Below are 12,504 nucleotides of genomic sequence, written 5' to 3'. Positions count from 1 at the left end.
TCTAACCTTTGTGGTCAAGCAGGATGTTGTTGGGATTTAGGTCCCGGCAGATGATGCCTTCTTGGTGCAGAGAATCCAGGGCTGTCACCATCTCTACTGCCCAGCATCGTACGAACTCCTCCGGGATACGAGCTTGGGACGCAGCCAACGACAGCTCGTCCAGCTCTGCGAACAGCCGCGACACTTCTTTATCAAATTCACTGCCACCTGTATCACTAATAACTCTTGATGATTCACCATCAAGACCTAATAAACTCTCAACCACTGCACTGGCCTCGGCCCCATTTATGGCTGGGATGGAGCCTGTGCTGTCGCCGCTGGGGTTTGGAACCAAGTCTGTGTTTTCGCTTGTTTTGGGCTCTAGTTTGTCACTATGGGAATCACTATCTGGGATGCCTGCATCGAGGGGGAGGTCATTATTTTGGCATTCAGGGTGATCAAACAATTTGTCAGAGGCCTCTTGTCCAAACGCCAGGTTGTAGTCGTCCCAGAGTGAGTTGAAAGGAGACGTAGATGCAGCACTTGTGTCACAAGCTGTAGAGGCTATGCATAAAGACGAAAGCTCCTGCGGCTGCTCCTCCTCTTCCTCAGGCTGGCTGTGAAGCTGTAAAACGTCAGGCTGGATAAACTTCTGAGGAGACGCAGTGACCTCGAGGCCCAGACACACTCCTGAAGTCTCCAATTCCTCCTGTAGAGAGTCTACTGTCCCGCTCATTACAGGAAGGTTGACCAAAAGGTCTGGTGGGTGACCTTCATCCTCAACTACTGCTTCTTTAAATGAGATGACTGGCACAGACTCGTTGGAGCCTTTATCACTACAGTCCAAGCCCCAAAACTCCAAACTGGGGCCTTTAACCTCCTGAGCCAGCTCTGGAAGATCCTCGGTAACGTCGGAGCCCAGGTCAGACGCAGAAAAGAGGGGAACCTGCGTATTAGAAGAGCCCCGCTCTCCTAAGTCGAGGCAGGTCACCTCACTGGCACTGTCTTTGCTATCAATTCTAAAAAACTCCATGGGTGTGTGCTTGGACTGATCCAGCGACATAGGCACAGCAGGAGAACGTACAGGACTAAAGACTTCACCGTGATCCTGTCCTTCGCCGCGTTCATTGTCGTGGGTGTAGCCGCTTTTGTCAGACAACTCGCTGAAGAAGCCGAGCTCCTGAGAACTGATGGGTGAAGAGAGGCTGTCGTTGCTCAGAAGAGAGCGACTTCGCGAGGACGTGGTGGTCGTAGCGTTGGGCACCTCCAATGACAGCATCTCCTGTTCACTCTTCTCTTCCTCCTCCTCCAGCGCATCCGGTTCCACTTTCTCTTGTTCGTACTCATTGCAAAGGGTCAAGTAACTGTTGGTGCACTCTTCTTCAGAGGTGGCTCCAGAGTCGGACTGGGCCCCCGTTTGTTCGACCAGCCTGGGAGGGAGAAGCTTCTTCAGAGGAGACACGGTGGGATTCTCTTCTTCCTTCTGCAGCTCAGATGCAGAATCTGAACCAGCAACAGGCCCTGAATCACAACTGGCTGAATCTGGATCCAAGTGTGGCATCATGTGCTGTGGAGAGTGCACGGCCGTGGTGTGGCTCTTCTGGATGAAAGGAATGTCGAAGCTCTCGTCTGGACTGGAATTACGCATGTACTTTCCAACGTGAGACCACAGCTTCCCACCTGAAGATTAAACGACAACAAAGAATTAAAAGGTTGAACATTGTGCAGCTTGTCAGTAAATAAATGAAAGTCTCACATGTCCTCTGAATGTCTTTCATTTGTTGTAGCTCAAAATACAGCAAAGATGTTTTATTTCCTTACTAGTGTATAAACTCATATTTTGGCTCAGAGTGTTTCAGTGTCTGTAGCTGCTGCTGTCCACACCGCCTCCGAGAAGAAGATTCTCTGAATTTGTGATTGATAGCACCGTCTTTTGGTCATTTGACATGGAAATATTAGTGAATTCACGACACAACCGTTGTATTTCACTCATTGTATGCCGAATTTGCCAAACAACGGTTTGGGTATAAAATCAGTGTGCGGAATTGGACGTTTCTGTGAGGTGAATGCTGGTTATCATGTTGCGTTAATAGGCTGCATTTCAGTCACTATTTCATGCTTGTTCCATTGTTTGACACATAAACAGACAAATATGTAAATCAGAATAGCTTAATTGGATATTTGCTATATTAAAATAAGGAATGTCCTTATTTTTGAAAGAAAAGCAGTTTTTTTTCAATGAAGATGACATTAAATGAATGATAAATCCAGTCTAGACATTGCTAATGTGGTAAATGACTGTTCTAGCTGGAAACGGCTGATTTTTAATGGAATATCTCCATAGGGGTACAGAGGAACATTTCCAGTTCCATTTCCAACATTTGCAGTTATGTTAGCACATGGATAAAAGTGTGAGTTTTCATGGAAAACATGAGATTGAGTGACCCCAAACTTTTGAACGGTAGTGTGTATGTTTTTAGTACTAAATGGAACACCACTGACTTATTAGAAAAGTTATCAAGCTGTCTGCCAAATGTTGCATGTTTTTTTGCAAATTTTTATTCTTCCATATCCATGTTCAGAAGTTGAAACAGGTATATATGCAAACAATGGCAATGAAAACGTTGAACAGTGTTGAGGCTGGAAATAAAAGCGATTTACACTTTGTTACACAACGGTGTATTGATTGTGTTCTGAGGGATATACTGCATGTGGACATCCTTTTTTTTTCAAAAAAGAGCTTATTGTTCAAAGATAATATCTGATTATTATCTGCCAAAGAACTTAGCGGAGTTGTGATGATCAGTGTCGATTTGTCTGTCTGTCTCTTAGCAACTTTATTCTAAAACAGACCAACGGATTTGGATGAAATTTTCTGGGAAGGTCAGAAATGACACAAGGACCAAGTGATTAGATTTTGGCTTATAGTCTGCATCCATAGATTTGTTAAGGATTTCTGTATCATTGTGAGAAAGCGGCACAGCATCACTGTAACCATGACAACAAGTGAACACTACATCAGCTGCCTGCTGACAATCACATGATTACGATCCAACTAAAAAGCCACCACCTCGGACCACGAATTTTTGAAAGATTTCATCCGTCAAAACTATCATACAACGACTGAGCAGCCTTGGTGACTGAGTGCTTTTTTGTTAAATCTTGTTAAAGTACCACCAAATATCGTCTTTGCGGCCACATGACAGTCTGGGGGTCTCTATCGTTACTCACTTTGCCCAGAAAACACTTGTCAATATCTTGCAGACATGCATCTCACTTTTCTGTATATGAAAATGTTACTTCCAAAAATAAAAAACTTGGATACACACACATGCACACAGACATAGAGAAACACACGGAGCTGTAGCGTGAGCAATTGGAAGCCAGCATCTGTTGTGTGTGATGAGAATGAATAGGGAGTTCACAGTGATGATAATGATAGCGGGGCAGGTCGATGGCTTAGAAAGTAAAACCATCCACATGTTGTTTTGTCCAAAGTCACTCAGGTCACTGCTTCCCTCCGTCTGCTTGTCGTTCCTTAATCAACCCATCAGTTGTTTCTATGTTAAAAGAACTGCGCACTGCAAGAGCATGAGGAGTAATCCTGAAATTCCTGAATCACAGAACTGGGAACGTAACGGCAGCAAAACTGTTTTTGATTGAACTGGCATTTGATTAGCTTTATTAGATCATGTTGAACAGCCCCATATGATATTCAATACTGTCCACTAATATTAGCGCAGGGTGGTTATGGAGTACACCAGATTGAATAGGTTACAGGGCATTAAAAAATATGGCTGCATTTCATTGTACGCACTCACCCACACACACGGTCTGCACACACATCCTAGAGTGAGTGGGATGTAAGGAGGCCCAGGTGTTGGCATAGCTAATGAAGCATGGCGCCACCTGGTATTCAGAATAATGACCTGTGACACACACCCATCTCTATCAAACATCTGTCTGGAACAAGGGCACAGGGATGGGTGGGAGGAAAAAAGGGATCAGGGGAAGGAGGGGAAAAGACAGGCGGAGGTAAAGAAGACAAAAGAGGGAAGATGAAGCCGGTGAGCGGGAAATGAGTCTCTTACCTTCAGCGTACTGCAGCAGAAGGAAAACGGCATCTTCGGAGACGATGAACTTTCTCAGCTGCACCATGTGGGGCACGGAGTGAGGCATGATGGTCCTCTTAGTCCGCCCGCAGTCACTGCTCTTCCTCAGACCCTGAAATAAGAAGAGAGAAGAAAAGGAGGAGGTCAGCAAGCCTGGGAGTAAATAACATTCATTTAAGAACAAGGGGAGACGAGGGAAATTAAAGGAGGAGGAGGAGGAAGATGGGCATTTAGTCGGGGGAGGCTATAAATGTTTATAAAAAAAAACACACACGGTAATGAGTGTAAATCAATCTTTAGGAATCTGTAGGACAAGAAGACATCCTAGCCTTATTTTTCTGTGTGATTTAGCTTCTTGCAGCCACTGGCATTTTATGAAATACCACAATTATGCTCAAAATCGCTAATTTTCCAGAGAATGTTCAATATGCATCCTTGTATGTCTGAAAGGCTATGCTCATTCAGCCAAGACCTGATGTAAGGGGAGTTGCTCCATGGTCAAAGAAAAGTCTGTCAGTGTCCCTGTAGACCTGTCCTTGGTCCTGTCTAATAGAAAAAAACTTTTCAACCAGAGGAAAACTTCTGAAATAACAGTGTCATAGACATCACCTCTCCATGGTATTCAAATTACTTGAAAATAGGGCGTCCAAGAATGAATGAAATGAAGTACTTCAATTCACCTTTTGACAAAAAAACTAATAAAGAGTACAGATTTGAGGTTGTATACCCTAAGCTACTACTTACTTTTGTCTGTGAATGCCAATCATGTTGCAAAGCTAGTACGACATGGTGTGATCTGTCTGGATAAAAAAATATAGTAGCTTGTTTTTGGCATTTACAAAATGTTTAGAAAATGCTGGTAAAACAGCCGCTTTTGATTTACAATAATGCATCAATATCACTCATGGAGAATCATGGGTTTTGTGAGTGGTCATATGGTAACTTATTATTGTTTATGGTTCATCAAGTGGCAAGTTTTTCTTCAAATCTTACAGACATTCACCAGTCAGTCTGGCCACATAACGGCCCACATGATTTTGATGATAAACTCTCAGTGTGTTATTTAGGCAAAAATGTCACTGTCGACCTGTCCTTGGTCCTGCCTAATAGAACCTTAAAGTTGTCACCAAACAGTCCAGGAGGAAGCCTCTTCTGCTTTCAGTACTGAACATCCTGAAGACATGGCTCATTCTGGGTAGTGATACTGAGGTAACTCTGGCATACATCACTTCATCTCTCATTCTCTCAGTCTTGGTCTTTAGGTCATCTGCTGTATTTTGCAGATACTCATCAACAGCTGCTGTGAATGGTCCACCTTGGGCCTTCAGTCTATAAAAAATACTGAGTTTTCTGCTGTCAGCGTGCAGCAGATTAGCCTCCTTCTTGCTAAGCCCAGCAGCTCTAAGATCCTGCTGGTGTTTATTCCAGTCTGCAGTGATATCGTCCATGATCTTGACCACTGGGCTCATTTTACAGACATCACTTGAGATATCTTTCTTACACAAGTCTTTCGAGAGACAGCATCCACACTGGACGACTTCTTCAGTCTCTATAATGCATGGAGAATTCTGGTTTTTGTGAGTGGTCATATGATAATTTGCTGTTGTTCACGGTCTGTCAAGTGGCATGTTTTCCTTAAAATCTTACAGACATTCACCAGTCAAATGAGTAACTGCTTGTCAGTTTGGCCACATAATGGCCAACATAAACTCTCAGTGTTTTAATTAAAATGCACATGTCTGTGTTTTTTACATACATGCCAAGAGAGGCCAACTCTAAATACGAAATGAAGGTGAAAAAATTAGTTTTTATGAGCATGTGGTTAATTTGAACTCATTACCGGCATTTTCTGGAATTACTGCCCTCCCCTACGTTTAGTAGTAAGGTGCAACAAAACTGAGTAAAGTAGTGTGGCAAAGGAGAAACCTTCCATTAACGAAGTGCCAGCTATGCCCCGTGGCAACCCAAAGTCACCGGATTCATCAAGCTACATACAGCACACAAAAGCGCCACACAAATCTATCAGCGCTAAAGTTCACATTGGGTGCGTTGCGTGTCGGCATGCATGCATGTGTGCGCGCGCATATGTGTGTGTGTATTCATTTGTGGCTTCGCTGTGCGTTGGCATCTGGCACACGTCTCACACCTGAGAGCAGAGGAGCTGACAGGGACAGGCCCATTAGAATCAATTACACCGGTCACACACTGGGGCTTCTGGCACACTTCACACTTACAGTCAGGACGACGAGGATGCAGGGCAAAAAAAAAACCGCACTCACACATGCACGTTACACTTACTTTCAGGATGAACGTCTCCTGTGTTCTCTTGTCCATGACCAGAAGAACCTGTGATGGAAGAGTGCCATTAATTGCCGGGTATGAACAGACAGTCTAAGATGATGTAGTGCTTACGTCCTCCGCAGCAATGTTTTTCAACGACTGGGTCAGGGCACACACGAGGGTCACCGCAAGATAAATGTAGGTCCCTAAATTATACCAGAAAAATTGGCACTAACATGTTGGATCCTGCTGCGTCGACCAAACCAAGTTCCAGCAATGCAACGTAACACAGGCTAAAGGAATCTATAGATCTCCATAGGGTAAAAACCAAACGGATGGAGCAATATATTTGGACTTTTCATGGATTTGTAGAGAAAAAAACATCAAACAAATTAACTATCAACAGATATCGTCATTAAAATTCTTAATAGAGCTGCAACTTTTTAAAAAATGTTTAATTAGCCCTTTAAAGGGCACTGAAATACTTTGAAAGTCAAGATTTCAACCTTACAGTGTTACTGGAGGACATAAGACTTGTTTACTTTTGTGACATTTTTCAAAAATTTTAATTTTCATGTTGAGATTCAAGGTCAATAAAATTACCATATATGTTACTTGTACGTTGGTAGTAAAGAAACATTCCAAGAAATGTATATATCATCACTTAGCACAAGTATTCAACCGTAAAATGTTTAAATTTTTTTAACTAACCATGCTTAGTTTTGACGTTTCAACCGCAAATACAGAAGAGGTCTAAGCTGCAAGTCTGTCTTTTTCCAGCTTCGGAGAAAAGAGAAAGTTTGATACACGCCAGGCCTCTGCTGATTGGTGAAATGCCACAATATAGTGTGCTGCAACGTGGAGTGATTTTAGTTGATTAGCTGGGTGAAAACCACACGCTTCTCAACCTCACTGAGAGGCCGGAGCAACATCACAGTTAATGTGTGCAGAAGTTACCAAATATAATCACTAGCCCAATCGAAAAGTTATTTTAGCTATCAATCAATTAGTTATTTGGTCAATAAAATGCCCAAAATGGTGCAAAATATTGTTTCTCAAAGCCAATCATTGCATCCTCTAATGTCGTGTTTCGCCTACGAGCCAAAAATATTCAATTTACTTTCATAAAGGGGCAAAGAAAGCAGAAAATCTCAAAATTTCAGAGGCTGGGGTAAGAGATTTTGACTTATTTTACTTTTGACATATTAGTCAATCACTTACTGAAACAGCTGGCCTTCACCTTTCTGTTTACATGGAAGATACATAAGTTTCTCACGTGCTCCTTAAAAAAATATCTCACCACAGAGCTTTGCAATGCATCCCCAAAGAAAGACTAACAGTAAAGAATACCATCTCTAAATTGCCTAAATGTATCTAAACTTCATCAACAAGAACAAAACAAAGAAGCTCCTACCATTTCTCACTTCACTTTCCTCTACTTTCTCCCTCTGTTTCTTCCTAACGTCTTCATTCCCTTCCCTTCTCCAGCCCTGCTCTTCTCTCTCTGACATCTCCATTGCTCTTCTGCTCTCTCTGGGGGAACTTGAGCATATGTGTGTGTCCGTGTGTTTGCGTATTTGTGTGTTTGTGTGCGCCGCGTATGTTTTTGCGGGGTGCGCTCTCTCCATGTGACCCTGACTGGGACCAAACAGGTGCAGGCTAAATGGATATGAATGGAGCTGTGAGTAAACAGAGTGGCGGTGCTAGCCAGGGCGCTAATATAATTAAGAAACAAACATCAGGGAAGGGGGAGGTGGAGGGGAGGCGGGGGCAGCAGGGTGAGGAGCTCTCTCCATCTGTCCCCTCTGTCCCCATTTAAAGTGAAAGGAGGAAGGAGGAGAAAGAGTAGTGGAAAAGCCGGGTCGTTTGCTGGACAACTTTGTTCCTGCTTATGGTTTTTTTCCTTCTTTTGCCTGAATGGTTTCTGACATGCTGTGTGTTTTTCAAGCACCTCTATGGGGTAACACATGTTGGTATTGTGTCAACATTTTCCTTAGGGTTTTGTGTGTGTGTTGGTGTGTGTATGTGTGTTAGGATGAGCATCATTGATCCAACGCTGTGTGTCACTCTCTGAGCTGCTTGCCAAGTCATTTCATGCCTGAGTGGTGAAGTTGCTTCGCAGGCAGCTGGTTGAGAGGACCAGCAACCCAAACTGACCTTGTGGTAGTCATAACTGACGCTAAACATACACACACTCAGCCCTCACCATACATCCAGTAAATCTATTACGTTTTATTGCCTCAGAAAAAATAGAAAAAACAGAGAGATGGTCGAAGAAGGACACAAGGAGGAGAAATCTGAAGATGGATATCATCCATACCCTGGGACAGGGTTATGATTTAGTAAAGGAGTGTTTCCTCGATGGGAATGTAATTATGTTGAGGGAATTCTGACATTAAATCACATAACACGTGTTAACTTAGGCCTATATTTGTACTTGACAGGGTCACACTCATATTTAAAATGCAGCACAAACAGACTGAGAAACAGCTTTTTCCCATGCTCCATCAGACTCCTGAACTCAAAACAATAACTTAGTGTCACTTTAATGGTTCAAATGCTGCTTATGTGCAATCTCCTGCCCATAGTTACTCTACTATATTGGTCTTTATCCCACTTGATTCTTGCCTCTTCTGCATATGTTGTAATTTTGAATATAGTCTTGTTTTGTATGTACACTGACTATTTATTGCTGTAATTTTATTTCTCATAGCTTGTTATCACTGCATCGTCTAGTGGCAGCTACTCATATTTTCGTCATGCCCCCATGCATGGTGACAATAAAGCTGTTCTATTTTACTTGTCAGTAAAAATATTAACTGATGATTTGGTTTATGGAGGAAACGACGTCAAAGCTTATTTGCAAAATTTGGTTTGCAAGACTAGTACACAGTAAACTTACCTTATCTATGACTCCTAACACCCTGTAAGCTCTCAGCTCCTCAGACGGACTCTGCTGCCCTCCTCTGCTAGTGGAAGCGCAGCACTGAGCCCCGAAGGCCTTAAAAAGACAGAAACATTTCAGTGTTTTGCAGCTATATATATTACTTTTCAACATTTGGCCCATGTTGCATGTGAAAAATAGTCAAAAACAGACACATAAACAGACAGGAAAAGCACTCAGAGCACAGCACTCTGCCAGGGCTGTTCATTCCTCTATATGGCATTGTCAGAAAAGCAGCATTTGTTTATAAGTTATCAGAAATCACAGCAACATAGAATGTGACCATTTAATAAATATGTACCCACAAACAAAATGACATTGCGCTGAGCACAGGCGTGTGTTATGCATGTTTACGTTATGTACAGATATAGCATCACGTGACCTAAATATGTAGCAGGTGGTGAGAATTGATGGGACTCAGAACCACCCCCACAATTTAATCAGTTGTTCCTTGTATGATTTCCGACCGATAAGTCCGCAGTGGTGGATTTGTAGAAGGATTGCAATCATGTGATCATCATCAGGCAGCTGATGTAGTGTTCACTTGTTGTCATGGTTACACTGGCACCATGCAGCTATCTCGCAATGATACAGAAATCTTTAACAAATCTGGATAAAAACTGGATCAATAAAACAAATGCAGCTCAGCTCAAAGCAGTGAACAGAAGAGCAAGTTGCCGGAAGACACATTCAGCACGGCAAAACATCCCTCACCAGCCAATCGACAGAGAATCAAAACAGGAATAAAAATTGTCCAAAATGAAAAAAAAAAAAGCCCCAAATTAGTCAAACTGTTCATAATGGCTCAAAAATTGTCATTTTAGACTCATTTCAAGTTATTTTGGAGAGTTTTCAAGCTATTTGGCACAATTTTCAGTCATTTGTGCACAATTTGGTGTTACTTTAGACAATATCAAAATAAATTCTGAACAATTTTGAGAAGAAGAGGAGCAACCCAGCAACTCAAATATTAGAAGCACCAAAACCTGACAGACAAATCAATGAAAATGGAACTTATTTACAGAAACAAGTCAATACGCCGCATCACTGCCAAAATCTAGTCACTTAGTCCTTTTGTCATTTCTGACCTTCCCTGAAAATTTCATGCAAATTCGTTACTCCGTTTTTGAGTAACGTTGCAAACAGACAGACAGACAGACAGACAAACAATCCAGCATGTTCCTTGGCAGAGGTAATAAACTGCAGCCCATTCTTCAGAGGTCACTACAAGTCAAGCACTATTAGAACATTTCTGAGCACATACTTGCTGTGATTTGTGTTCAGAAGTTGAAGACATTTCCCTCCTACTCACCACTGTCTGTGTTGAGCCTTGACCCATGTTGCTTTTCAGATGCTGACTGGAGATCTGTTCAGCGCGCATCAGATACTCAGCAGTCTTCTTCTTCACTGCCTCCCGTCGCGTGGCACTGGGCTCACCTGAAAAAGGAAAAGTGAGATGCTTTTACTTTCTGTACTAGCATACCGTTTATTGATAAAACACCTACTACTACTACTGTGACAGTCCAATGAGCAGCGAAGCGAAAGTGATGTATTTTTGGTTTAGCCCTTCTACACTACAGAATCTGTTCAGACTCTTCAGCAGCTCGCAGAAAGATGGCCTTGATGAAGACAAGACTAAACTTTGTGCTATAAATGAATGCACCGACACAGCAATATGGTTTTGTGTTTCCTTTAATTACGGGCTGTTATGACCTACCTGTGGGCCATGGAAGATTTTTAATGGATTTACTAGTCAACTGTGAAATCCGTTGCACTGTGCCATCTGTAGTTTTGCTGCACCAGAATTTAGCCGTCGCTTTTAAACGTACACTACAGGCCAAACATTTAGAAGCAAGCAACTTCAAGTTTCTGTTCACAACACCTTTCTGAAAAACCAGCATGAATTCTGTGGATTTTGGGATGTGTTTACTGAAGGATCAAACTTTGCTTTCATTGATATGCACCGTTTTCCTCCATTTATCTTTAGGTGTACATTGATGTTAGCAGACAACTGCTGAATAAATGTTGACAAAAGAAAGTTCTAGAGTTGAGAAGATTTACAAGAGTTACAACTTCAGTGCAAAAGTTAAAAAAAAATAAATCACAGTTTGCATTATTCACTTCAGCTCTTTGGCTTTGCATACAAAAATTCCAATAAATCTCAACTGTGTCCATATCTGTCTAGAAAGAAACAGCTGAGTAAAGAAACAAGAGTGCAGATACAAATACCTGATCATTACAGTAAAAATCTATTCTGATGGGCGACTCTTCATGTAATAATCATGCTTATTTTGATGCAAATTATGACGTTTTCTTGCACAAATTGTCTCTTGCTTCCAAACTTTTGGCATGTAGTGTACTCTTCAAGCTTAAATCTGGGGTGAAAGAACCCTGCTGTTGTCATATAATGAATAATATGCAGGTATAAGCTGTGCAACTTTTACACAAGTGGAAACACTCAGTCATGGATAGATGTTACCATTTTTACTGCTGGTCTCTGCAGTTATTCGATAATAGTTTAATTATGCAAGTCTGGTCGGAAATTCAAACTGTAGGATCGTTTCAGAAAGAAATATCAGCAAGAAAGTGACATGATTTGATAACAGAGAACACTCTGTCACCCTGAGGCGCACTATAAAATAAGATTCATTAACAAAATGTGCAACTCCCAGCTGGCTCTTCTGACACACTCACAACCAATATGTTACCGTTTTGTAATATTTATATGTTAAAGGCTCATTATTAGCTGCAGGATTGTGTTTCTGTGTCATGTCAACACTACTTATAAGAATCTCTCACAGTCCTGGAAATTAAATCATTTTTCTATTCCCACAAAATACACATTTAGATAAATAATAGTGTAAACCTGCAACAAATGGATTGAAACACTGAATAATGAATTGAGGTCGTCCACTCTATGGTTCTGACAATTCTGCATCTGCACCTAAAAAATGTCCTTTCCTTCAACTTTGGGTAACTAGAGTAAAGTCTTTACATACCATGGGTTCAATTGTAATAGAATTAAAATAAATCTTGGAAAATATGGGGGAAATTTTCAGTCATTTTTGCAATTTCTTTGGGTTAGGATGGTCCAGTTTCAGGTAACTTTGGACACGTTTGAAGTTATTTTGGACAACTGTTATTCCTTTTTGCCACATAAATTATCACTGTCGCATCAGAAATGGCACC

General features: G+C 41.7%; 1 protein-coding gene across 1 annotated transcript in view; it reads right to left on the bottom strand.

The window, feature by feature from the left end:
- Nucleotides 1–12,504, bottom strand: part of rps6kc1 (ribosomal protein S6 kinase polypeptide 1) — a 35,473-nt gene that overhangs the window by 17,142 nt on the left and 5,827 nt on the right. The window contains exons 8-12 of the mRNA XM_022195004.2: nucleotides 10,628–10,752; nucleotides 9,274–9,372; nucleotides 6,390–6,437; nucleotides 4,071–4,203; nucleotides 7–1,659 (exon numbers count right to left, since the gene is read on the bottom strand). Of these exons, the coding sequence (XP_022050696.2) occupies nucleotides 7–1,659; nucleotides 4,071–4,203; nucleotides 6,390–6,437; nucleotides 9,274–9,372; nucleotides 10,628–10,752 (2,058 nt within the window). The remainder of the gene's footprint in view (nucleotides 1–6; nucleotides 1,660–4,070; nucleotides 4,204–6,389; nucleotides 6,438–9,273; nucleotides 9,373–10,627; nucleotides 10,753–12,504) is intronic.

The sequence above is a fragment of the Acanthochromis polyacanthus genome, chromosome 16 (genome assembly GCF_021347895.1).
Source record: "Acanthochromis polyacanthus isolate Apoly-LR-REF ecotype Palm Island chromosome 16, KAUST_Apoly_ChrSc, whole genome shotgun sequence".
NCBI lineage: Eukaryota > Metazoa > Chordata > Actinopteri > Pomacentridae > Acanthochromis > Acanthochromis polyacanthus.
The sequence above is the reverse complement of the archived record's forward strand: the minus strand, read 5'-3'. Positions and strand labels throughout refer to the sequence as shown.